Source organism: Micromesistius poutassou (assembly GCF_964030765.1).
Source record: "Micromesistius poutassou genome assembly, chromosome: 14".
NCBI lineage: Eukaryota > Metazoa > Chordata > Actinopteri > Gadiformes > Gadidae > Micromesistius > Micromesistius poutassou.
In genome coordinates, this window is record NC_140284.1 from 3,942,590 (window position 1) to 3,970,563 (window position 27,974).

The 27,974-nt window shown below is 48.2% G+C and overlaps 1 protein-coding gene across 4 annotated transcripts; it reads left to right on the forward strand.

Moving 5' to 3' along the window:
* The first annotated feature begins 6 nt into the window (after nt 1–6).
* Nucleotides 7–27,555, forward strand: pikfyve (phosphoinositide kinase, FYVE finger containing). Of its 4 annotated transcripts, none has more exons than XM_084478157.1 (43): nt 7–106; nt 2,021–2,217; nt 3,478–3,648; nt 4,850–4,959; nt 5,290–5,461; nt 5,875–6,079; nt 7,706–7,795; nt 8,046–8,214; nt 8,612–8,769; nt 9,032–9,143; nt 9,628–9,775; nt 9,953–10,114; nt 10,615–10,677; nt 10,828–10,957; nt 11,379–11,559; nt 11,808–11,882; nt 12,420–12,527; nt 13,002–13,142; nt 13,413–13,539; nt 14,006–15,072; nt 15,307–15,744; nt 16,296–16,382; nt 16,568–16,668; nt 16,778–16,849; nt 17,036–17,207; nt 17,775–17,953; nt 18,319–18,432; nt 18,718–18,826; nt 19,311–19,465; nt 20,026–20,122; nt 20,448–20,505; nt 20,595–20,723; nt 21,092–21,212; nt 21,568–21,663; nt 21,757–21,837; nt 22,182–22,291; nt 22,840–22,899; nt 23,174–23,350; nt 23,945–24,048; nt 24,150–24,278; nt 26,031–26,292; nt 27,127–27,201; nt 27,393–27,555. In XM_084478157.1, exons 2-43 carry the CDS (start codon nt 2,034–2,036, stop codon nt 27,506–27,508), a joined length of 6,615 nt encoding a protein of 2,204 aa, XP_084334283.1. In that variant the 5' UTR covers nt 7–106; nt 2,021–2,033; the 3' UTR covers nt 27,509–27,555. The 4 variants fall into 4 exon arrangements, with proteins under 4 accessions (XP_084334283.1, XP_084334282.1, XP_084334284.1 ...); XM_084478156.1 differs by lacking the exon at nt 7–106 and adding an exon at nt 227–367; XM_084478158.1 differs by lacking the exons at nt 7–106; nt 16,296–16,382 and adding an exon at nt 227–367.
* Nucleotides 27,556–27,974: the final 419 nt, after the last annotated feature.

Here is a 27,974-nt window from a genome sequence, read left to right on the forward strand (position 1 = left end):
TCTGCTCTCCCCCTCCCTGTATGGGAGTCGGCTTCCCACCCAGTAGACCAGCTTCCTTTTGCCATGTCAATGTCATAGAAACGATGAAGTGACAGACAGTACACAGGTAAATTGCCGTTGTTTCTGCCGTCGAGCCGTGTGGCTGTGTGTTTGACGTCCTCTGTTAACGTGCCACTAAAGCCAGCGGGAACGTACCCGGAGAAGACGATGCTATGCTTAACGTTAGCTAACGTCGGCTAGTGGCTGCAACTTGTCTCTCCAGCCTCACACCAGTCTATAACGGATACGGTTGTCTTGGTCTGGTCGTAGGGAGGCATAGTATTGCCACGAAGTTGCAGTTTTGGGCTGGCGATGGATAATGAATAATGTACACTTTCTCTGGATACTTCATTATAGATGGCCAGCCAACATTTGGATAATAAGTTAACATACAGGAGTTGCAGTCTTGCTCTATTTATTAGAGATACCCACCGTCGGGGATTGACAGTTGTTTTTCTGTCTTCGTTTACGCCACAGCTTTTATTGTGTCCTGTCACTGTGTGTGTGTGTGTGTGTGTGTGTGTGTGTGTGGGGGGGGGGGGGGTCATTAGGGGGTTATGGTCATGAGCCGTCAGAAGTCCACCTTTAAGCGAGGCCCGTTTCCATCATCACATGATTGATTTTCACAGAGCGTGACGACTGACGAGCCAGGGGATTTGTCAAACAACCGGTTCTAGTTTTGCTCTAAGATCGACAAATCTTAGAACAACAAACGGGCTTCCTTGTAGAGAGGGATTTACTTTGGTCGGTAAAAAGGACATATTGTTCGACAGAGCAATGCTCTATTCCGATGACAAATATAGCAAAAATATTAAAATGTATGCGTTTACTGTTAAAGACAATATGTAAACGGCAGTTCCTCTTTTTTTATTTTTTTTTATTATTTGTACTAAATATAACTGCATTATTATCACACAGATGTTGAATTTGAATAAGGTAATTTTGTGTCTGGAGGTAGTAATAGTAGTTAATGCATGTTATGTTGTGATGAAGAGAAACTTCTTTTTAGGACACGTCGGCCAGCGAAATATTTGATTTAATATTAGAGCATGATCATGGGAAAGTACTGGCAGCAAAGTGAGACAATGGGTGAACAAGATTCTTATAGGGAAACGTTTGCATTGTGGGTAGGGAATATACAGTTAACAAAGGTAAGTGGGAGTGACCATTCTGGAGCATTTAGGATTGGCGGGAGAGGCCAAGTTGATTTGCAATACACTATGGGGAAAGTGGACATGTCTGTAAGGCAGGGCTGCAATATAGTTAAACAAATCTACACAACAAAGAAGTCAGTCGATTGGCCTGGCCTGCCATTATATAAACAAGGTTAATGTAAGGTTTATAATTGTGTATTATAGTTATGATTAATATTTCCACGACATGTTGTGTGTAGTAGTTGTAGTAGTAGTAAATGCATGTTTTCCATAGTCAAAAGCCTAGGCCTTGCTGCTTTAACCACTTACAACATCATTCTGCATTACATTTGGTAATGTATTTTGCATTGCTTTTAAAATATTTTCAGTAAATGTGTCTTTGGTCATCATGATTTTAAAGTTTTTATAGACACTAGATCAGTGTCTCTACATGGTTGTGGATGTATGTATGTATTGAATGCTTTTATGTCTTGCTACTTTTGACACAGGCTAAGCAAGTACACAATCCTATGATTTATATCCACATGATAGTTTATTGACACATTTCAGCTTATCAAATAAACACTCAAAATCAAATCCAGATAAAGTTTTATCTTAAACAAACAGATGTTGAATAACAGTAGCAAGAGGCAAGCAAGCAAATACTACAACCTCATTTCACTACTGTAAATATGCATTGGGGGTTTTCTACACCAAAAGACCACCAAAGGCTGCAAGCCTTTTTCCTTTCCTCCTTCATAGGTAAACGTTTTGAGGATCTTGAAATGATCTCACAAAGGTCAGTGATGCACCATGCCCATCGTTTTATTTGCTTTCACTTTCACCAGGATCAGCAGTGACATGGCCGCCGACGACAAGTCCTCATCCTCGTCCTCCACCGACTGGACTGTTGACCAGCCTGTCCTCTCACCCGCCAGCCCCTCCCACCTCACCCAGTTCAAGCCGCTCACACCAGAGCAGGATGACCCCCCGCTCCGCTCTGCGTACAGCTCCTTCGTCAACCTGTTCCGCTTTAGCAACAAAGGTGGGCCTCCGCACCCCTCACTTTGTTTTGGTCCACTCTAGGTCGGCAGTCCTTAAATGTACTAATAGTTAAGGGTTTTTATTTTGGGTTTAAGCCGGCATTGATGGACATTTTCTCATGAGCGACCACAAGTGGCTTGAGTTATAGCTCATTTTCCCCACAGTGGGGGGGACGAAAGTAGACCAGAAGAAAGTATGTATATATAAGTATGTATAGAGGAAAGTTCCCTGAATGGATTGACCTTGGATGGCGCATGCTGTACTTGAGAAACCTTCTAGTTTAGATCATTTTTAATGTACAAATTGAAATAGCTGCAGGAGAAAACGATGAATGCGAAAAATACAATGACATTGCAGAATACTCTATGTAATGCTGACGTATAGTATTGAACACGGCTACTTTGAGTGAGACTCCAAAGGAAAATCAATGTTTAATTGGCGCTGGCTAGGTCATGGGTCATGTGATGGACATTTGAAGAGGCTACGAACAAACTCATGTGACTGAGTGAATGAGGCTGAGAGCTTTAACGTCCACCACTTTCCCTACTTTCCCACTAAGCAATGTTGAAAGCATAGATGGTGTTGGCACAAGCACAACTTGGATATTAATGAGTATGATAGAACACATTGAGATTTTCCCCGATTGGGGCTTAATGGTGTGCAATTATTTCATCTCATGATAAAATGTGTAGTTATAATCCCATTTTAGTTTCTTTGACAAGAATATCACTATACCATCTCATCTTTCTAAATGGTCAATGGTCCTCATTTATATAGCTCTTTTATCCAAAGCGCTTTACAGTGTTGACACTCATTCACCCATTCATGCATACATTCACACACCGAGTAGTGTATTGCACTACTATTTTGAATCAACCAACATCTAGAATTATATTTTTTTGTATTATCATATCATATTATTATCATAGGGTTAGTGAATAATAATATTCACAAATATATTCAATATTCACTAAGTGAATAATAATATTCACTAACCACCATCACTAACTATGAGAGAGGAATAATATTCCTCTCTCATAGGGTGATATTGCAACCTGAACCCTTGACATATATCTAACTTTCTTTCTTACTATTGAATCATCGAATCTAGACAGTTGCTTCATACTTGACCTTTTACATAGTAATTTAATAATTATGTAATTATTTTAAGGGTCCTTGGGAGCAATCTTATGACATTTGTGTGTGTGTGTGTGTGTGTGTGTGTGTGTGTGTACACACACATTCCTACGTGCACATGCAGAAGAGGGGCGGGCTCCTTCTCCGACGGTCCTGGAGAAGGCCGATGTGCCGGCCCCCTCCCCACAGTCAGACAGAGGGAGCTGGGCCGCCAGTCCTTCACATTCCAGCCACCTTCCCGGGTCCCACCGCAAGCAGCACCCAGACCCGCTCCGGCGGACCTCCACTGCTTCCGGTAACGCACCCTAAACTCTTTTAGCAGAGCAGAGAAATGGCATCCTAAGGCAGTACGCATACTTCTTTTTTGTAGTGCTATTTATTCCCTTTGGAATAGTGGTTTACACTGGTTTTGTGATCTAATTATCTGCTGCAACTAGATAAAGATGGAAAAGTCTGTCTTGTCGTCGATATACAGGTCAAAGCTTTCTGATAATGGCTTTTTGGAATTTTTTTTTGCAATTTGTGTTTCTGGACTAAACTTTTAATCATTCATATTAAATTATGCTTGCCTCAGAGCTGAGTTGTACAACAGACAAAGTGTTTAAAATGCACTGTATTTTCTTAGTAGACATTTTATTGTTGGCTTCTCCCGCCCATAGATTGTCTTGTGAGGCTTTAAAAATGCATATTATGTATAATGTATTTACTTTTTAAATTACTTGCGCTATTTCATTGTGTTAAACCTGTATAATGTACTGTTTCTACTACATTTATATTTACACCATGATATAATGAGGAATGTTGAACTAAGTGATTTTGCATAGCTGGTACACACCACGACATCAAGACGTTACATGGTCTCAAAGATCCAATTTCTTTATGGCTGTAGATTGAGATCTGTGAAATGGTTCAGCCATGGGGTCAGATATGTTAAAGTGGAGGCTGTAACATACATTCTCATGTCTTTTTCATTACAGTGGATTGGCCAGGTAAGGGCCCTTCTGCACTTTGTGGTTTGCCCAAAAATTAACCATGTGCTTGATGTATATATATATATTTTTTAACCACTTTCTTATAAAGAATAATTTAAGATCCCAGCCTAATACAAACCTTTTTATTTGTGTGTTTGCTTGCATGCATTTTGTGTGTAGCTTATATTTATGTTGAAGTGCTCCATAACAGGGATCGTTTTAGTCTGATGTCCACCCAGGCATTAACAACTGGAATGATGTGATTTTGAATTTTAAAACTAACACTAGCGTATTTACTCTCTTATCGTCTTGAGTCGGAAAAATTAGATTTTTGTGTTTGCCATAACTGTGTCTCTTAGACATTACACAACTTCTGTGATTTGTTCACATTGTGAAATGCTGATGTCAGGTGCAAGGTAAGCTTCGGAACGCAACTTTATACTTTATGTTATCCCATGTTTACAATGAAAAACCAGGTACAGAGTCCCAAGTTTCATGGCATCCGTCCATCTCACCTTTTCACAGAAGGCCGCAGGAAATCGGAGACACCGCTGAGCAGTCATGATCCACGCACAGCCGTTCAACTGCGCACTGCTCTGAAAAGACTGAAAGAAATCATGGAGGGGAAGAGTCAGGTATTGAAGCCAGCCACGTACATTCACGCTAAAGCCTACTTCACGCTCGCCTACAGAGCACCAGGGCTGTAAATGGCACACTCTAGTCCACATTGTGAGGCAGTGACGCCAAAATCACCTTTCAGAAATCAGAGCCATATCGTCTTTTTTTATCCCATCGCATGGAAGTTAATTACATCGTTCTTGACATTATGTCTAAAAGGCATTGGAAGGGACGACCGGGAGTGTAAAGTGCCTTTAATACAGTGACACAAGCACACACACATACACAAGAGCTTTTGAGCCTAAGTGGCTCCCTGTGGCTGGGCTTGTGTCCTTTCCCCACACCAGGACAGTGACCTGAAGCAGTACTGGATGCCGGACAGCCAGTGCAAAGAGTGCTACGACTGCAACGAGAAGTTCACCACCTTCCGACGCCGCCACCACTGCCGCCTCTGTGGCCAGATCTTCTGCAGCCGCTGCTGCAACCAGGAGATCCCCGGCAAGTTCATGGGCTACACCGGTAAGCACCACGGAGAGCGGTGGCTGAGGTGTCTTCTAAAAGACACAGCGATAAAAAAAAAAAAGTGTTGTAATCTGTTCTGGTTGCCCTTCATTTACCCCTGCTCTCTTTCTCTCTCGCTCTCGTTCTCTTGTTCTCTCTCTATCTTGCGTTCTCTCTCTCTCTCTCTCTCTCTCTCTCTCTCTCTCTCTCTCTTATGTGTTCCTCTCTCTCTCTCTCTCTCTCTCTCTCTCTTATGTGTTTCTCTCTCTCTCTCTCTCTCTCTCTCTCTCTCTCTCTCTCTCTCTCTCTCTCTCTCTCTCTCTCTCTCTCTCTCTCTCTCTTATGTGTTCCTCTCTCTCTCTCTTGCGTTCTCTCTCTCTCTCTCTCTCTCTCTCTCTCTCTCTCTCTCTCTCTCTCTCTCTCTCCTGTAGGAGACTTGCGGGCCTGTACCTATTGTCGCAAGATAGCGCTCAGCTACGCCCACTCGGCCGACTCGGGCTCCATCGGCGAGGACCTGAGCGCTCTGTCGGACTCCCCCTGCTCCGTGAGCGTGGAGCCCAGCGAGCCCAGGACGCCCGTGGGGGGCCGCAAGGCCAGTAGAAACATCTTCCTGGAGGAAGACCTCACCTGGCAGAGGTGAACACAAACACATTAACACTTTTATACGTTTAACACGTTTTTTAACACGTTTATAGGGCTCGGACCTCACAATGTCAAATCGCAATGACCGCCGCCGTTTTGGGAGCATTGGAGTGATTTGGATTTTACAGTACTTCAACTCTTTTTTTTTGAGTCCTCTCAATACGGCGGTGTATGGCCAACAAGAAATCCTGTGATACATTCTGATGACGAGCTGACGAGCACTATACAAACTTGAATCAACTCGGAAGAACCCCACATGTATTTGGCGGATTTGTTTAGCAGTTTTGCAGCAACAGGAATCCAGGTGGATTATAATTGCAGTCCTTTTCGTGAAACGACTTCCGTATTGATTGTGTGCATGTCTAAGAAAACAATTAATCAGAGGGCACTCATTCTGCATGATGCATGCGTCGCTTCCTTGTCCCACTTCCCTTTTCTTTCCTCTGGGTATTCCGAATCAGACTTATTTTATTCTGCCAAGTATATTTGCACATACAAGGAAAGGGACTTGACGAGAGTCACCTTACTCTCATGGTTGCCTGCACATGAGTCCTACATTTTCCTCCTTCTTTCACACATAATCCACATCCAACTCACTCTGTGTGTTGCTTGACATGCTGTCCTATGAATATAATGTACATTTAATTCACAGAATGTTGCAAAAAGAAAATTATATATATATTTTCAACATTGCTTTGGTAAAGCCTTTGAAGCTCCACTTTGAGTAAATCAGCTGGAAAATCGCTGCTGCTTGATTTTAAACTTCATGGACGGAGCTGTAGATGCATTGCGTTCTTTCTGGACTACTAATGAGCTTTCTCATTTGTTTCAATTTCTTAAATTTGTCTGAGATATAACTACAAATGGAGGAGACTGAATATAAAATATGAACAATGATGGAGAAAATCAGACTTGACTAAGTGGCCCATTGAATGGTATATAAATATGTCTGCCAAAAGACTGTTCAAGTCTCAATAATCAAACAAACTTTTACAAATCATGATCCAAGCAAGAGGCTTAACGTGTGTCAACAAGAATATAATGCATGGTAAATACTGGCATTAATTACATGAATTAGGAACTGAATCGATGAAGGATCTGAATAGATGAATGAAATATTCAATATAGGCTTATGAGCAACATGTCACTGGTCAACACATTCCACTGTATTTGTTCCGACTTTTCAGGGTGCTGACTTAATACATGCTGGCTCCATTTGCGATATGCAAACCTAATCACTTGCATCCCTGTCACAGCACAGTCACCACCTCACTATGTGGTGCCATCTTGCTTCTTTTTCTCTGTTGTCGGGTCTCTAAGAGAACCTTTTTTTTCCCCTCTCTTTTTTCTCCTGGCATAGAAAAACTCCCATTGGGATGAGGAAGAAGTGAGTCCTGCTGCATTTTTTTCCCTTTCTGAGTCTATTCTATACTTTCTCTATGTGGTGCATTCCAAATCTAACCCTCTTGCATGCGTCTGTTCTCCCGTCAGTGGGGGTTAACCTATCAGGGTGGCTGCATGCCGGCTATATAAAAAGAACAATGAAGTTGCGTGAGCCGAATGAAGGAAACGCACGCGTTGTTCAACGGGGGGGGGTCTGTGTTTGGGCGTGTGTACTAGTTTGATTCACCAGGAGTCTCAGGGCAGTGGTCTCAGTTCCAGGCTGACGACACTACAAGAAGACGTAGGCAAATCACCTGCTAGGAAGAGGTCAGTCGCTTCTCTGGAGTATCTCCCCCCTCCTCCCCCCACCCCCCGCGCATCTCAGCTTGATTTTTCCTTCTCATTTCTGGTCGAGCTCGACCTCCCATTCCTCACTGCCGGACACGTCCCTTACGCCCCTCTCTCTCCCCCCCCCCCCCCCCCCCCCCCCAAACCCCCCCACTTGTTTTGCTTTGTGGTCGTTCTCTCCCCTCTCTTCTCCCCACACCACACCCCCCCCACTCCCATACCACCGCAGGTCCGCCAGCGTCACCAATCTGTCCCTGGACCGTGCGGGCTCCACCATGGGGCCGGCGTACGACAGCTCCGTCAGCCCACAGCCCAGCCGCACCATGAGCAACGCCAAGGCCGGCGCCATGACCGGCAACAAGCAGGACCACAACGAGGAGGAGAGGAAGATACTGCTGGTGCGCACTGTTGGCCTCCGTAAATGCATACCTACATCTAGATCTGTATCCAATAGGAATGAGGGGGGGGGGGAAATCCTGCATTCAGATTCTTTGCTTCCGCTATACTTTCATCGCCAGGTTGACTCCAAAATCCTGTGTTTTATGAGAAACATCAATTTAATCTTGGTGGAAGCAAATGAATGGTATCTTCCTACAGAGAGCGCTATAGTGTATTCACCTATCGACAATTCGCATTTATTTTCTGTTCGGCCGCGTTCATTAAAAACACAGGAGGACCTGCAGAACCAGACCTGAACTAATACGTTCAACCACACAAAAGAGGGTTGTGTCAATGGAAGACACAGGAAACGATGCCCCTCGCTGACCCGCGTACCACTGTGCCATAATCTTCTAGGACTCGTCCCAGCTTAAGGACCTGTGGAAGAGGATCTGCCACCACAACACAGGCATGGAGTTCCAGGACCATCGCTATTGGCTGAGGACCTACCCCAACTGCATTGTGGGGAAGGAGCTGGTCAACTGGCTGCTTCGCAACGGCACCATCTCCACAAGGTTGGTTGTTGTGGTGACTCAAACGCTTCATTCAAATGGTATGATGGTTGTTGCTCCTAGTCAGGCCTTTATACTGGATTTTGAGATGTTGTAGATATCTGGAGATGTTTTTCGGATGTCTCAGGCCATTAGAAGTCCAGCTTATTTTACCTGAATTAATGACACATTAAAGATTTAGTATTTAGACTTTCTTCCTTTCTCTCTCTATGTCCCTCTTTTCTCCCTCACTTTCTCTGTCTGTCTGTCTGCTTATCCACTGCAGGGCCCAAGCTATAGCCATTGGCCAGGCACTGGTAGATGGACGGTGGCTTGACTGTGTCACGCACCATGACCAGCTGTTCAGGGACGAGTACGCTCTTTACCGCCCTCTACAGGTAACACATGTGTACACATTATGCTTCTACAAATGTTCTGACTTGGTCTCGTTAACCCAGGGGACCATTATGTAAATGTTATGCATGCTAATCTATCGTCTGTCGTCTGGTGTGGCTCTCTGGTTCCGGATCCTCCATGTAAGCAAAGCAGTGTCGCTCGGGAATCAATGTGGACACAAGACGGTATCAATCGCAGAGCGCTTAATCTGTGACATTGATCCAACTTGATCCAAATTTGTTCCGTCCTTTGTGGTCGTCCGGTACATCGGTTCCCCGCTAGAAATATTAACTGTTCAGACTTTTCACTCTGCTACCTTCAGGGAAGTCAGGGCCCCAGTGTAGAGCTTGACCTCAGGCAGCCTGAACCAGTGCTATTTCTAGTGTAGCAAAACGTGCTGATGAAGCTCCCTCTCTCTTCCTCTCTCTACCTAACCCCCCCCCCCCCCCCCCCCCCCCCTGCCGGTCTCCCTCTGCACGTCCCCAGAGCACCGAGTTCTCTGAGACGCCGTCCCCCGACAGCGACAGCGTCAACTCCCTGGAGGGCCACTCAGAGCCGTCCTGGTTCAAGGACATCAAGTTTGACGACAGCGACACGGAGCAGCTGGCCGACGAGAGCGACTGCACCATGCCCAGTGAGTCCTCTCCCCTGTCTCCTACCCCCCCCATCCCCATGGTCACAATCACTGCCTTATCATATCAAATGCATCTCAAGAAGTGTCCTAAAATAAATGGTCTTTTTGTGTGTGTGTGTGTGTGTGTGTGTGTGTGCGTGTGCGTGCGTGTGTGTGTGTGCGTGCGTGCGTGCGCAGGCTCGTCCAGCCCCAGCAAGCGCACCTCGGTCAGCAGCGTCCAGTCGGCGGTGGACAGCGACTCGGCCGCCTCCATCAACCTCAACGTGGAGCAGGACAACGTCAACTTCCACATCAAGAGGCAGTCCAAGTACCCCCACGTACCGGCGCCCGCAGAGAAAGGTACCGGCGAGGGCTGAACTCCCTGTCCGTCCCGGGGAGTGTCTTCACAACACAATATACGATAAACGATAAAACGCGATAAAAACAATAGTTATGAATGTGAAGTATATAAGCGGTAAATGCTAACAGTGTCTAATAGACATTCACAATTCAATAAGGGTCAACTAAAATAGACACATAGGAAAGTGGTATTGCACATGATATCGAAAAGTCATGTAATTAATGTATATGTGCACACACGCATGCTGTTATATGCCACATTATGCTGTGCTGCCCCCTTGGCAAACCCACCCTTGCAAAATCGATGAAAATGAATCTCATTGTGTTCAACCTGGTTAAATATATAAGAACCCCACAGCAACACACCGCAGCAGAATGAAGTTGTTTGTTATTGTAAATGGCATTATCTATTCATTTGTTTATGAATCATCGCTGTAGTGCTGTGCCGTCTCTCTTCATGTGTGACGTACACACCTCCTTCTTTTTCCTCTGGACTTCAGCTGAACTCCTCCTGTCTGAAGACGGAGGGCAGAACATCTCCATCAGTGATGCTTTCATCAAGGGTATGGAAACAACCCCCCCCCCCCCACACACACACACACACACACTCAAACACACACACACACACACACACACAACCCAAGTCCAATTTCCTGGTATTTACCCTTGTTTCCGTCTTCCCGGCGCCCCTCATCTGTTGTCATGGTAACCAGAGTCTCTGTTCAACCGCCGCGTGGAGGACAAGGCCAAGGATCTGCTTCTGACGCCCCTGGGCTGGCACCACAGCTCCCTGGACCAGCTCCGCGAGGAGAACGGGGAGAAGAAGGCCATGGAGAGGCTGCTGTGAGTCTGCAGTGGTGGTGGTGGTGCTGGGGTGGGAGGTGTGTGTGTGTGTGTGTGTGTGTGTGTGTGTGTGTGTGTGTGTGTGTGTGTGGGGGGGGGGGGTCATATAAGGAGAGTATTATGACATCTTTAAAAATATTCTTTGTATTTGTGTTTGTATAAACCTAGTTGTAGCGGCAGCAGGGAAGCGATAAAGAATGAATTGTGAAATCCATATTTATAATTGGCGGTTTTAGAATTTCCCCTTTTGTGTGGGCAGTAGCTAACGTAAAGAAACAATTACATATCATCCACCCCATCCAGCATGGAGCATCAGTCAATATCTTTACTGTTGTACAGTTTGTATGTTCATGCTTTCGAGTCCCAACACAGGATCCATGTCTTTTGTGGACGGTAACATTCAAAGTATGTATTTTCGCAGCTCCGCCAACCACAGCCACATGATGGCGCTGCTGCAGCAGCTGCTGTACAGCGAGTCGCTGTCCCTGTCCTGGCGGGACGTCATCGTGCCCGTGGTCCGCCAGGTGGTCCAGACGGTGCGGCCCGACGTCCGCAGCTGTGACGACGACATGGACATCCGTCAACTGGTGCACATCAAGAAGGTCAGACCCCCTGTGTGTGTGTGTGTGTGTGTGTTTCTGTCAGTCTGGCTGTATTTGTCTCTATGTCTGTGTGTATCTGTATCTACTTGTGTGTGTGTGTGTGTGTTTATGTCTGTCTGTGTGTCTCTGTATGTGTGTGTGTGTGTGTGTGTGTTGGTGCAGAGTTTGTCTCTGAAATGGAAGGCGTTTTGCCTGGATTATGTCTGCAGTATTTCTTGTGAATGAGGATCCCTTTGCCTTTCCTTCAGATTCCCGGGGGAAAGAAGTTTGACTCTGTGGTGGTGAATGGATTTGTTTGCACAAAGAACATTGCTCACAAGAAGGTAGGCGGAGCAGGACGTTCTCTGTTCAAATCTTTTATCTCCATTTCACCCAAAAATTCTGGATTTTTGATTATTTCATTAATTGAAATTCCTTAATTCGATCATTCTTCATCAACATTAACAAATCAAAATGCTCCTGTCATTATTTAAGAGGAAATGGCCATTCCCTATTTTGTAATATGAGGAAGTATACTGCTTCATATTTGTCTCGTTAAAAGTCTGCAGCATCAACTTTATTTCCGCTGAAAATTGGCAGACTATTTGTACCATTGGTGTAATTTGTCTCGGATTCGCGTTTTCCAGGTCAGATTTTGGTAAATGACGCAAATGGTCCAACTTCTCACCCCCCCCCCTGCCCGGAAACAGTTGATGTGGCAGACAGCGATGCTTTCACAACCACCCTACGAGAGCGTTCTCCCTGATCTTAGTAAAATAGTGTGACGGTTCTCCTTCGACTGAAGTTGCGTACCTTCTGTTGCGTACCTCGCTGCCTGTCCTGCTCTTGCCGTCTCACTTGTTTTGTATGTATGGAATCAGATGAACTCCTACATCAAGAACCCCAAGGTGCTGCTGCTCAAGTGCTCCATAGAGTACCTTTACCGAGAGGAGACCAAGTTCACCTGCATCGACCCCATTGTTCTCCAGGTCAGAGGCGCACACACACACACACACGAACGCACGCACACACACACACACACACACACACACACACACACACACACACACACACACACACACACACACACACACACACACACACACACACACACACACACACACACACACACACACACAGTCTCACTGACAGTGGCTCCCCACTCAACTTCTTAACACTTTGACGTCTACTTGCTCGTGGCTCCTGTGTATTTGTTGCGTGCCACGTCACACAGAGTTCCACTGTTCAGAAGGACCCTGCCTTAAGGAGCTGCACGTGTGACTTTGACTTGGACTCTATTTCCATTCACTCTCAAAGTGATCCGATAAGTGATTGAATCACCAAACAGCGGTCTTGGCCTATAACCCGGCTTTTTAAACCCAACTGAAAGGAAAAAAACAAACAAATATGAACCATCAAAGGGAAGATCCTCCCGTTGAGTGTTAGCAATCCGCTCCCCACAGGAGCGCGAGTTCCTGAAGAACTACGTGCAGCGCATCGTGGACGTGCGGCCCAACCTGGTGCTGGTGGAGAAGACGGTGTCGCGCATCGCCCAGGACATGCTGCTGGAGCACGGCATCACGCTGGTCATCAACGTCAAGCCGGTCAGTGCTGCTGCTGCTGCTGCTGTGGTCTCATGCTCCTGCAGTGATGCCTCTGCTCTTAAACCTGTTAAACCTCTTAAACCACCATGCAGGTTTTCCCATATACTATTTAAGCTATAACATTTTTCCCATAAGCTGCATCTATTGGCTGGTATTGTTGCTTCATTTGTGTGTGTGTGTGTGTGTGTGTGTGTGTGTGTGTGTGTGTGTGTGTGTGTGTGTGTGTGTGTGTGTGTGTGTGCGTGCGCGTGTGCGTGCTCGTGTCTGCAGCAAGTGCTGGACCGAGTCAGCCGCATGACGCAGGGGGACCTGGTGATGTCGATGGACCAGCTCCTCACCAAACCTCGCCTGGGCACCTGCCACAAGTTCTACATGCAGTCCTTCACTGTTTCCAACAGTGAGTCCCGGAGTTGTTTTTACTGGCGTTTTATCCCAGTATCGGAGTACCTTCCACTGCAGTTTATGACTGTTAGCGGGTGTACTTACTGTAGAGTTAGGGTGTGTCATCAATACAATACCAGCCGTGTGCCAATTTTCGCATTTTGTTTGTCCTATATTCAATTGTGATGTAGCTTATCCATTGTTTTTTTTTCTTGTGATTTTAAAGGCTGAAGGCACTCTCAGTACTTCATTAGAATTGATTGAACCTCAAGTACCCCTCTTGTATCACATCCTCATTACTGACTGGCAGAGCCTCTGAAAGCTTTGTGTTTTCACTAGACTGCCAAAAAAGAAAAGCCCCGGCTCGATCGTTCTTTTCGGCCAAATCCCATCAATCTCAATCAATTGTGGATTTGGTTCATCCAGTCCAAATCACCTCTATGACCCCAACTCCCCCCCCCCCACCACCTCCCCCCCTCCAGGTGAGTCCAAGACGCTGATGTTCTTCGAGGGCTGCCCGGCCAACCTGGGCTGCACCATCAAGCTGCGTGGAGCGGCAGAGTACGAGCTGGCCCGCGTCAAGGAGATCCTCATGCTGATGGTGTGCGTGGCCTACCACTCCCAGCTGGAGATCTCCTTCCTCATGGACGAGTTCGCCATGCCGCCCAGCCTGGCGCCCAGCACCTCCTTCCCCTGCCTGCTGGAGGGCTCCACCGCTGAGGAGGACGAGGTGGAGGCCCCGAAGAGGGCGGAGGAGGAGTCTGCAACGGCGGCAACGGCGGCAGTGGCGGCAGTGGCGGCGGCGGCGGCGGCGGTGGCGGTGGCAGTGGGGAGTAGGGAGGCTGAGGGCGTCAATGGAACTGCAGAGGACGCAGTGCATGTGGATGGAGGAGGAGGAGGAGGAGGAGGAGGAGAAGGAGGAGAAACCGACGGCAAGGGAGAACCAGGAGAAGGCGCCCCTGCACCAGTGCCGGAGCTGATGGCCAAACTCGGGGAGGAGGAGAAGGCGGAGGAGAAAGTGGAGGAGAAGGTGGAGGAGGAGGAGGCGGCGGCGGAGGAGGAGGAGGTGGAGGAGGAGATGCCAAAACCAGTCTCCTCTTCCTCGCCACGCTCCTCCACGGAGGGGGACGAGGCAGCGCCCACCGCGAACGCCGCCTCCTCCAGCACCTCCTCCAGCACCTTCTCCGCCAAGGTTCCTCCTCCCGCTCCCTTCCTGTTGGCGGAGGAGGAGACGCTCACCAGGGGGTCTGAGGACACAACGGCGGAGGAGGGCAGCACGGGGACCGGGGAGACGCTGTGCGCCGAGAGCGACTCGGAGACCCCCCCGCCGGCCCGGCTGTTCCGGGACCCCCTGCAGGACGACACGGGGATGTTCGTGGCGGAGCAGGTGGCGTCCTGCGACGACCGCCTCAAGTCCCTCTCGACGGCGTTCAGGCAGGAGCTGAAGGACATCATCCTGTGCATCTCGCCCTTCATCGGCTTCAGGGAGCCCTTCCTCCTCACGGCCGCGGGCCTGCAGTGCCCCAGCCGGGACTACTTCCCTGAGCAGGTGCGGCTGCCCTTTGGGTTTCCCTCTTTGAATTGATTGTGTGTTTGCACAGCAGACCGTGGTGCTTAGTTTGATTTGATCGGGAGCGGGGAAAGCCCTGTCCTCGCGGTGATATTGTATTAACTTTGTTTGTAACCATGACGTCGTTCAGTGGTTCCCAAAGTCTGACGTCTCTCTCGTGACCTCATGATTGACACCACCTCCCCCCCCCCCCCCCTCCCCCCTCTGCTGCAGGTCTACCTCTCCCCGCTGCTCAACAAGGACCTCAAAGAGCTGGACGGACGCCGGAAGCGCCAGCTCCTCAAAGACCCTGCGCCCTCGGGCTCCTCCTCCCACGCCACGGGCCACGCCTCCCTGAACGGCCACGCGGCGGCCTCCCAGCGGCCCCTGGACGTCCTGCCCAGCCACCGCCTCACCAGCGCCCGCATGGTGGAGCAGGTGACCGGCAGCAGCGGCCTGGCCCGCATGCTGGCCGACTACCGGGCCCAGGGCGGACGCATCCGCCAGCGGGACTGTTCCGACCCCTTCGGATCGGCCGGCCCGTCCGCCACCGCCGCCGCCGCGTGCCAGGGCAGCCGGGAGCAGAGGGAAGCGGCGTTCCGGGCGCCGTCCAAGGCGGAGAGCGAGGAGGAGAGGCCGGGCGGGGCGAGCGACATGAGCTGGGCCTCAAAGGTAAGCGAGGAGTGGAGTGGGGGGGGGGGGGGGGGGCTTGGTTTGCAACCCTGTTGTTGGTTGCAAACTGGTTGTGAGTCCTTCTATTTGTGCGTCTGTGTATGCGTGTGTGAGTTTGTCCGTGTGTGCGCGTGTGAGTGCTTCTGTGTGTGCGTGTGTGAGTGCTTCTGTGTGTGTGTCTGTGAGTGCGTCTGTGTATGCGTGTGAGTTTGTCTGTGTAAGCGTGTGTGTGTGTGTGTGTGCGTCTATGAGTGAGTGTGTGCATCTGTGGTGCAGCTGTGAGTGCGTCTGTGCAATCGCCTGTGAGTGTGTGTTTGTGTGTGTGCGTGTGTGTGTGCACACACACAGACGGCAATGCTCTTTGAAGGGTTAGTGAGTGCAACAGGCCATTCCCATCAAACACATTGCCTCTCTTCTTTTGCTCTGCATGCATGCAAAGAGGTTTCCACTGGTTGTGGTTTAAGCTGCATAGCTTTGAGAAGCAGCCCTTAAACCACCACACCACACCCCTAGATAAACCCATCTGACCATGTGTCCGTAATCTCATTCAGCCAGCGCTGGTCTCAGACCAGCTGGAGCTGCTGGTGTCTGACGGAGCCCACCACCTAAGCCCTGACCTGAGGTCTGTCAGGGACACTGTGAGTGGCATGGTGTGTGCTCTCATCAATAGCTGGGGACTTGTTCGGACAGGCCTTCTGACTCGGATGGCTTTGTTGGTCTGTTTGTGTGTGTGTGTGTGTGTGTGTGTGTGTGTGTGTGTGTGTGTGTGTGTGTGTGTGTGTGTGTGTGTGTGTGTGTGGTTGTGTGTGTTTGTCGCCTACAGCTGGACTGTTTCAACCCTGTGAACCACCAGCGTCTGTGCGTGCTCTTCAGCAGCTCCTCTGCCCAGTCCAACAACGCCCCCAACCCCTGCGTCAGTCCCTGGTAAACCCAACTTCGTCGTTTCTATTAGTAATATCAGCACACAGTTCAGCCCTGTTGTGTCCTTCAGCTTTTGAGTCACCGACGTTGTTGCCCTTCATTGCATCCACAGGATCGTCACTATGGAGTTCTATGGAAAGAACGACCTGTCTCTTGGCGTGTTCCTGGAGAGATACTGCTTCAGGTTGGTGAAGAAAAGGAAACATTACGTTCTTTGCAATATTGTAATATAGTTGTGTATACGTCATAAGCATCATAAGTTGTATATATATCATAAGCAAAACAGCATTAAGACAGAAATTAGACCAGAAAGGCCAACTTGTGTGTGTGTGTGTGTGTGTGTGTGCGTGCGTGCGTGCGTGATCCCCAGGCCGTCCTACCAGTGCCCCAGCATGTACTGCGAGACCCCCATGGTGCACCACGTGCGGCGCTTCGTGCACGGCAGCGGCTGTGTGCAGATCGTGCTCAAGGAGCTGGACTCGCCCGTGCCGGGCTACCAACACACCATCCTCACCTACTCCTGGTGCCGCATCTGCAAACAGGTGCAGCGAAACACGCCGCCGCCGCGATGACCCCCCCCCCCCGGGGGGGGAAAGCCGAACGCTGAATGCTAGAACACACTAAAATGGAGAGGGTCAGACACGACGACGTATTGATATTCATATGTGTATTAGGGCTGCTCGATTATCGAAAAAATCATAATCACGATTATTTTGGTCAATATTGAAATCTCGATTATTCAAACGATTGTTTTTGAGTTTGAAAACATGATGCCTTTATTCATAATTTCTCTCCAAAAAAAACACTTTGCAAATGAGTAAACTTCAATTAATCGCCCAGCCCTAATGTGTATGTACGCCGATGATCGAGATCGAGAAAGCGTGTTTCGAACAATGTTGAGTTCACCGTGACCTGCTTTTATTTAAAAAAGATAACAAACAAGTTGTTCATTCGATTTAGATTTTTTTTTTTTATCCGAATAAAAGCGGTACCCCACTTTTTCTCTTCCCTTTTTTTTCATTTTGCCATTGCCCACTTCATCAATGACGCAATTTCTTAAAAAAAAGAGAAGAAAGCTGCTTGTGAACGGCTTCTCCCTGTCGCCCCAGGTGACGCCGGTGGTGCCTCTGTCCAACGAGTCGTGGTCCATGTCCTTCGCCAAGTACCTGGAGCTGCGCTTCTACGGCCACCAGTACACCCGGCGGGCCAACGCCGAGCCCTGCGGACACTCCATCCACAAGGACTACCACCAGTACTTCTCCTACAACCAGATGGTGGCCTCCTTCAGGTACCTGCCGCAGACACTGACCCTGACCCCTGCTGCTCATTGCGCCGTTCACGCTGTGGTTGTGTACAAAGCCACACTGCAGTGAAAAGTATGGGATGCGTGTCATTAAACAGCAGTTTGGAGGACAGGCATCTTGCCCAAGGATAGCTTAGGGGGTCGATTACATTTCGTTTACTGGGCTGTCGCTCTTGTCCGAAGCGACTTGCAATAAGTGCGTTCAACCGTTTAAAAGTATAACCCAAAAGGGACAAGAATCGTAAAGTACCGAAAAATAGTACACACAATGAGTCTAATAAACAAACTGCTTCAAGTGCCCCATAAGATCCTGTCTCTCTCTCTCTCCCTCTGTCTGACGCTCCACGCAGCTACATCCCCGTGAGGCTGCTGGAGATCTGCCTCCCTCCTCCCAAGATCCTCATCCGGAACCAGGGACCCTCTAAAAACCTCATGCAGCAGGACCTCAAGGACTTCTTCCTGAAGTAAGGTCCCTGTCCCCAGCTCCCGATGGCCCCCTCAAGCCTAGTTTACGGTCGCCGTGATGCGCTGTTCCTGAAGGGTCTACACACGGGCCACGGTGGCCATATGTAGCCGCCACAGTCTTAACACCCTACGGGTGTTTACTTATACTGATAAAAAGATAAGCTAATAATAATAATAATAATAATAACAACACCTTTTTTCACCAGCAGAAGAAGGAAATGATTTCAAAACATGATTGATCCTTCAGATATTAACCCAGGGGATTAAAATGTTCCCCACCACAGAGTCAGCCAGGTGTACTTGGCCATAGACGACCGGCTCACCTCGCTGAAGACAGACACCTTCAGCAAGACACGCGAGGAGAAGATGGAGGACCTGTTTGCACAGAAAGACGTAGGGATCTTTACACACGTCTGTGTGTGTGTGTGTGCGTGTGCGTGCGTGCGTGCGAGAGAGAGAGAGAGATCCTTATCTATTTGCTTTTCTTATGAGATATTGCGTCTAGGACAAGTTAGACTGCTAAATGCTAAAAATCACACAATTGTAGTAGAAAATTAACCTATTTAAGGTATGCATAACACCAATGTCCTCTCTAGCAGAGTGAGCCCATAATACAGTTTCACACAGCCTTTTAACACAGTTTCACCCCACTCCCTGCAATGTATTTTTCCATACATCATGTGAGGGAGATGTTGACACAAAGGACATAAAGTCTTGTATAGATAGATTGCCTAAATTACAGAAAACAGTACACACCATTGTCGTGAAACGGTTCACCCCGGGCAACAGGTTAACAAAGGAGAACCAGATGAGGTGGCTAGATAACACAACCCGAAGAAAATAAGACGGGGGGGGGGGGGATGTGTCCTGTGTCCAGATGGAGGAGGCTGAGCTGCGGAGCTGGATCGAGAAGCTCCAGGCCCGTCTGCAGTCGTGCTGTCCCGACTCCCCCCAGCAGCTCCAGGCTGTGCTGGAGTCGGTGGTCATCAGGAAGCAGAGCCTGTGTGAGACGCTGCAGTCCTGGAACAGCAGGTACGGCGCCGCCGCCGCCAGCCACGCCATGTGCCTGTGTTGTCTGCCTTCCATTGCTTTGTGTTGTCTGTAAATGTGGGACGCTGCAAATCGGGTCTCTCTGTTGATAGAGCGGTGCTTGGCCTCAATGAGACTAGCCTGTATGAATAAACATTGAATAAAAATAATCCACATACACCCACGGCGACAAGGATTCAAACTCTGCCTTGGTACGATATTAAACCGTTATTGGCTATGAATATAGAAGGTGTTCGTAGCCACTGCGGAGAAACAAGAAGCTTTTTTACCGTGGTAGCCAAGGTTAATAAGTAACTAAGACAACGATCACTAAAATGAATCCAGAAGGAAGTCAACCAGAAATCCTTCAGCAGATCTAAAATGGTGCCCGCAACAACCTGATTTTGGGTACATCTCCTGCAGTCTGGTTTGATTTGTGTGTTCGGTTGCTCCACAATTTCAACTTCACTGTGACTCTTGTGGGTCTTAGGAGAATTGTCTGTTACCTGTAGGCTTACCTGTGTGTGTGTGTGTCTATCTTTGTGCCCCCCCTCCCTCTGAAGACTCCAGGATCTGTTCCAGCAGGAGAAAGGAAGGAAGCGTCTCTCTGTCCCCCCCAGCCCAGGACGCCACCGCCAGACCAACGCTGAAGACAGCAAGGTCTGTTCCCCCCCCCCCCCCCCCCCCCCCCCAACCGCTATTTCAATCAATCTTTATTTAAAGAGCACTTTCTGTTCAAAGCTACAGCGCGTTGTGTTTAGAAAGTTAAGAACGATAAAGCATGAAAGTTAGAAACAGTCAGAATCACACATAACACATTGGTACACAAAAGAGGAAGCTCGAAAATAAGATTGCATGATTGATCAAAGATTGATTGCAAACCACTTGTTAAGAAGAAGACTGCATTCTGTGGCATGAACTCATTTCAAACGCAAAACATCCATGTCCATATATAACTATTTAATCTCTGTATTTTGATTGTCAGAGTGTGCTGGAGCCATCCACCCGTAACATCTCTCCCGTGGTGTCGAACGGAGACAAAGGTGAGCGTCAATCATTCACCGCTGCACCGCGTGGCACATGAGTCAGGCGCGTGCCGGGCGTCCCGTGACCCGTTGTTTTTAATTGGCAGAGGACCGCCACCTCAGCACGCTGCCCTCCAGCTCCTCCTCCATCCTGCAGTCGCCAGGGGATCTGAGCAGCGACACGCTCTACTCCGGCCCCTCCTTCCCAGAGCAGGACTCTGTCAGCATCTCCGAAGGTAGAGACCGATACACAGGAATTAACAGTGTACACAGACTCCTGTTACATACGGAAGTAGTGGTACTGAGGCCACACAAAAACAAATGGATACACGCGTCAGTGTATTTTGAGAATTTTCTATTATCCAAGTTTAAAGTCAGAATTTCAGGAATCAAGTGCAAAGAACATTTAGGGAATAAAGTGGACATTTTGACATTAAAGTTGACATGTTGTTGACGATCTGTTTTGAAATGTTCTTTCGCCTTAATTCTCATAATTACAGCTGGTATTCTGTATTTATTTTTTTTATTGGTATTTTGGATTTGTTTCAATTGTATGTAATGTAATTAAGGCCAGAGCTTTTTCTAAACACGGTGTCCTCGTCAGATGTGTTTGACGGACACCTGCTCGGATCCAACGACAGCCAGGTGAAGGAGAAGTCCACCATGAAAGCCATCCTGGCCACCTTTCTGCCCGGAAACAGCTACAACTCAATCCCTTTTCCTTTGTAAGTCTTCATTCTTAGTATACACTGAGCCAGACGCACTATTTATACTTAATTGGAAATGCCGTTCTTCACTATTTTGTTCAAAGTGTAAAGGCGGGTTAGGTTTTTAGTTTCATTCTAGAAAATCCTGCCCAATACAGATTGCTATAGTGAAGACCTGTGCTAGGAATGTGAGCGTAGCTTATTTAAATATACGATTAGAAGATGGTAAACATAGTAACATAGTAAGGTGTTACGTCGATCAGCATGTTCAGGTTATGTTGCGGTACAAAGCTGTACACAGTTTTTATTAGTGACGCTCATTTAAATCCCCTTCACATGGTCAATGCTTTTGTCTTCCCTTTTTTGTAAACAGCGAACCGGACAAGCACTATCTGATGTACGAGCACGAGAGAGTGCCCATCGCCGTGTGTGAGAAAGAACCCAGCTCCATCATCGCCTTCGCCCTCAGGTGACCAACACTGCGCCCTCCTCGTCACACCTCCATGATAAAGGTCTTATGTTACTCTTGTCTTATTGGACTCGTTTTGTCCCCGCCGTGCAGCTGTAAAGAGTACAAGACCGCCCTGGATGACATCTCAAAGATTGCCAAGACGGGATTGGACGATGCCTCCCAGTCCATCAGGTGACACTTCTCCCACCCCCTCGCTGGTCTCTCTGCTCCTCGAGGTGAAGTCAGGCTGTTTGTATTGAGTCTCAGTATAACAAAACAAACGCGTTCCAAAACCCAAAGCACGCGGCTGTGCCAGGACGCTAAATTACGTATGCTTTTTGCATCCAAAATAGACATATGTTCTTTGCGAATCGAAGGACAAAATACAGCCTGCTACGTTCTGGCCCTGGCTACTTTGGGCATAAATCTTTAACTTTTTGGGTCCTTTAGTAAACATTAAGTATGCTGATGAGCTCTGTTAAACCCAGCTGAGGTCGGAGCTGGCTCGGGTTGTCTGACGTCTTGGTTTTCCTCAGTGGCGGAGGAGGTGGAGCAGAGAGTCGGTCCAGGAGCAGCCCGGCCAAACCCAACGAGTCCAACTGCTCCCAGCTGGGCCGCAGCAGCCTGGACTCCGAGCCGCTCAGCAGTGCGTTGCTCTACTATTCACTCTTTACCCATTGGATTGATGGATTGATACACTGAAATACAAATGGATACAGATGGAACCCCCTACTTTCAGCTGGCAGTCAGTGACCCCCTAGACCACTTAGGGCTGGGCGATTAATAAAATTTTGATTGCGATTTCGATTTCAGAGTGAAACGATCACCATAATAATAGAAATTGCAGAAAAAACAGCTGGATTCATATCTGGACTTTATTTGACCATTTTGTGTATATTTTTAAGGGGAAATTTCTAAGTTCTCATTTACAAAATGTTTTGGAGAGAAATTATGAATAAATGCATCATGTTTTCAAACTCAAAAATAATCGTTTGAATAATCGAGATTTCAATATTGACCAAAATAATCGTGATTAGGATTTTTTCCATAATCGAGCAGCCCTAAGACCACCATGCCGTTTCTACCTTTATAACGATGATTATCCCTTCCTACCTGTCTGCTTGGTCATCTCTGGCCAACGGTGGATCTCGACCGCCACCGTCCACTCACAACGCTCTTGTTTGTGTCCCACAGAGGAGGGAGACCTTCTGGACAAGGAGAGGAAGCAGGGCGGGAACCCACACATTGAACTGCGTGAGTGGCGAACCCCGACCCCCCCTTGAGACCCTGAACCTTCTATGCCCTGTGCACCGCCAGCGGTCCATCCTTAGTCATCGGCGTGACGTCCCCGGTGTGATGCCACCGGTGTGATGTCACGGCTGTGATGTCACAGCCGTTATGTCACCGCCGTGATGTCAGCACCGCCGTGGTGTCACCGCCGCCGTGTCCTTCACACAGCCCTTTTGTGTCATCATAAACTTCCCTAACCCCCCCCGACCCTTTTCCCCCCCCCCTCGGCCGTGTGCAGAGTTCTCCGACGCCAACGCCAAGTTCTACTGCCGGATCTACTACGCCGAGGAGTTCCACAAAATGCGGGACGAGATCATGGAGAGCTCGGAGGACGACTTTGTCCGCTCCCTGTCCCACTGCGTCAACTGGCAGGCCCGCGGCGGCAAGTCCGGCGCCGTCTTCTACGCCACGGAAGGTGAGCGTTTTCCCACCGTGTTTTCCCATACCTATATGGTATTACCTTACATTGCATTTATTTAGCCGTGGCTTTTTTCCAAAGCGACCTTCAATAAGTCCCTTCAACAATTGACATAGGACCCAATTATTTATTGGGTAAAATGATGGAGCAAATGTTTTGAACCACCCGTATGTTACCACCAGGTGTGATGGTGATTGGTCATTAGAAGTGCAAATCTTCACTATAGGTAGATTAAGTGAGTGAGAAGGAAGGGTTTAATATGCACACAACTCTACAAAGCTGATGAATGCACAACCTGAGGAATCCTTCTTTGCATCTAGTACTGTTACAAACCCTTAAAAAATCGACCTTATGGTGACATGAATCACTCCTGGGAGTGTCAACCCAGATGCTTGATGTACAGATCAGCGCACCAGTCCGCCCAGTGAACTGTTCCAACTGGAAGGCTGATCCATCCCATCATCTGGATGGTATAACAAAAGAACGTCACACTGGGTGGTAAATAGGTGTGCTTTAATAAACCTCTATGGTCTCAATGGAGGGTTAAGAAAGTCAAAGGCTTTGACTTTCTTGTTTTTATGTCCCGTCCAGACGATCGCTTCATCCTGAAGCAGATGCCCAGACTGGAGGTCCAGTCCTTCCTGGACTTCGCTCCTCACTACTTCACCTACATCACCGGAGCTGTGCAGCAGAAGGTATGCTCTTAAAACAATACAAACCTATACACGTGATGTTTTTCAGTTTTTCTGTCCTCAAAGCCAAAGGCCTTTGAATCACCGGACTCGCTTTTCTGCAGCGTCCAACGGCACTCGCCAAGATTCTGGGCGTTTACCGGATCGGCTACAAGAACTCCCAGAACAACACGGAGAAGAAGCTGGACCTGCTGGTGATGGAGAACCTCTTCTACGGACGCAAGATGGCTCAGGTTAGCCCCAGCGGCCACAACAATGCCAATAGCAGATTTGAAATGGGGATGCGTATCCTGGTTGGAGGATAGTATGAGCACCTCGGGGTGTTAAGGAATGTCCCTGGGGTTACTTTCCCGGCCCCAACATGTGATAAAGATGCTTGATGCGTACTTGCTGCTCTGTCACTGAGGCACTTCTGATGAAATCTTCTCCTGAATCAATCATGTCAAAGTTTAGCAACGCACATTTATTGCGAAATGAAACACCCATAAACTCTTAGCTTTCTGGGCCCAAGGTGATTTAAAGCTTCTGAATAAATGACCTAATGTAAACCATATAAGTATAAACCCTTAACATTCCGGTCCAAAGGTGATTTAAAGCTACTGAATAAATGACTAAATATAAACCATGCAAGTTGAACCCTTACCTTTGCCGCCCACAGGTTATAAACCCTTGACTCTGCATCCCCAATGTGTTATATACAGCTGACTAAATATGAACTTCAAACCTACAAACCGTATCAACCCTTTGTTGCCCAAGGTTTTTTTAAAACAGCTGACCCAGTGTAAACTACAAACCTCCACACCGTAGTAACCCTTAACTCTGCTGCCCCAAGGTGTTTCAATACAGCTGACCCCAGTGTAAACTACAAACCTCCACACCGTAGTAACCCTTAACTCTGCTGCCCCAAGGTGTTTCAATACAGCTGACCCCAGTGTAAACTACAAACCTCCACACCGTAGTAACCCTTAACTCTGCTGCCCCAAGGTGTTTCAATACAGCTGACCCCAGTGTAAACTACAAACCTCCACACCGTAGTAACCCTTAACTCTGCTGCCCCAAGGTGTTTCAGTACAGCTGACCCCAGTGTAAACTACAAACCTCCACACCGTAGTAACCCTTAACTCTGCTGCCCCAAGGTGTTTCAGTACAGCTGACCCCAGTGTAAACTACAAACCTCCACACCGTAGTAACCCTTAACTCTGCTGCCCCAAGGTGTTTCAGTACAGCTGACCCCAGTGTAAACTACAAACCTCCACACCGTAGTAACCCTTAACTCTGCTGCCCCAAGGTGTTTCAGTACAGCTGACCCCAGTGTAAACTACCAAACCTCCACACCGTAGTAACCCTCAACTCTGCTGCACCCCAAGGAGTTTCAGTACAGCTGACCCCAGTGTAAACTACCAAACCTCCACACCGTAGTAACCCTTAACTCTGCTGCCCCAAGGTGTTTCAATACAGCTGACCCAGTGTAAACTACCAAACCTCCACACCGTAGTAACCCTTAACTCTGCTGCCCCAAGGTGTTTCAGTACAGCTGACCCCAGTGTAAACTACCAAACCTCCACACCGTAGTAACCCTCAACTCTGCTGCACCCCAAGGTGTTTCAGTACAGCTGACCCCAGTGTAAACTACCAAACCTCCACACCGTAGTAACCCTCAACTCTGCTGCACCCCAAGGTGTTTCAGTACAGCTGACCCCAGTGTAAACTACCAAACCTCCACACCGTAGTAACCCTTAACTCTGCTGCCCCAAGGTGTTTCAGTACAGCTGACCCCAGTGTAAACTACCAAACCTCCACACCGTAGTAACCCTCAACTCTGCTGCACCAAGGTGTTTCAGTACAGCTGACCCCAGTGTAAACTACCAAACCTCCACACCGTAGTAACCCTCTGCTGCACCCCAAGGTGTTTCAGTACAGCTGACCCCAGTGTAAACTACCAAACCTCCACACCGTAGTAACCCTCAACTCTGCTGCACCCCAAGGTGTTCGACCTGAAGGGCTCCCTGAGGAACCGCAACGTGAAGACGGACTCGGGCAAGGAGAGCTGCGAGGTGGTGCTGCTGGACGAGAACCTGCTGAAGCTGGTGCACGACAACCCGCTGTACATCCGCGCCCACTGCAAGGCCATCCTCCGCGCCGCCATCCACAGCGACGCCTACTTCCTGTCCAGCCACCTCATCATCGACTACTCGCTGCTGGTGGGCCGCGACGACGCCACGGACCAGCTGGTGGTGGGGATCATAGGTGAGGGGAGGGGCTGCGCCCGGACTGACGCTCGCCACCCCGAAGCACTTCCAGCAGAGCAGATGTATATGCCAGCCAACAGACGGGAGTTTAAACGCTTTTAACTAACTCGTCAAGCGTTGATTTAGGTTTAGAAAGGGAGCTAGCTGCCGACGTATTAGATCCTCTTTTTTTTCGACAAACACAGCTTGGGTCTGATTTAGGCCTGGGCGATATGGCTGAAAGACATGTCACGATATAACTTGATCATAATGATCGATATCGATAGCTATTGATAAATTGAATGACCTAAAAAGACTAGGAATTACCATGCTGGATTTAAACACTTCTGTTTAACACTTAGTATCTCCGCCTCGTCGTCACTGCTTTCAACTCTCAAATCAACTTTGACCCTGTCGACCTGGACAATAAAACAATAAATTATCGTATCGTGATAGACTTTTGATAAATAACAACATAAAACATGTTCAATATATATCGATAAGAGACTGGACCACCGAATCTTGCAGCTGGGTTTGTTACACAAACACGGTTCCATACTTATTTACAATATTTGAGTGTTTTTCATTGTTGCATCGACATTGGAGTATTTATCAATGAAGAACAGTGGAAGGTCATAAGCGTCCACCACACACAGGGTTAGCATCAGCGCTAGGTTGGGCTTCAATGCTAAACTCCTTTGGGATACTTTTGCAACGCCGACGCTGAAAGGTCATCATGTGTAGACTGGATTGAAGATTTTTTTTGTCGCGATGGAGTTAATTTGGAGATCTAGAACTATCCGAGTATCCTTGTTGGATGATTGAGGATTCTTCAAATGTTTTTTATTTACAGATTACATCAGGACTTTTACATGGGACAAGAAGCTGGAGATGGTGGTTAAATCCACAGGGATCCTTGGTGGGCAAGGTAAGCAGCTTTTGGTTCTCACCTCGGTGAAAAGGGAATAAAATGTACATATTGTAGATGTGTAGGTCTGGTTTACCACTTCTATTTTCTGTCTAACTTATATTGTGTGTGTGTGTGTGTGTGTGTGTGTGTGTGTGTGTGTGTGTGTGTGTGTGCGTGTGCGTGTGTGCTCGCGCTGTGCGCGTCACCAGGTAAGATGCCCACGGTGGTGTCTCCAGAGTTATACCGCGCCCGTTTCTGCGAGGCCATGGACAAGTACTTCCTCATGGTGCCTGACCACTGGAGTGGCCTGGGCATCAACTGCTGAGGGCGGGGGACACCTTTCATACAAGCACCTTTACGACCCATCCCCCCCCCCCCACACACACACACACACACACACACACACACACACACACACACACACACACACACACACACACACACACACACACACACACACATAAACGCAAATATCCATTCCCTGGTCCGACGATGTCAGTGCCCCCCCCCCCCCCCAACAGGGGAACCAGACGCACACTGGACGTTATGTGATGTTTATTCATGTTTTTACGTTGATGGTCACTTGAGAGCGGCCAGTGTACGCCAACAAGAGAGTAATCTCGGCATAGCGGTGCCACTGAATCATTGCCGTCTAACATTTTAAACTTCAGGGGATGCAGTGTCACTAGGACCGCCCTCTGGAATCGTCGTGTCTTTGGAGGAGGGTCGTGTTTTATTAGGTGCCATGGGTCCAACTTTTTCTCCAGAGAGCCCACAGAAAAGACAGCACT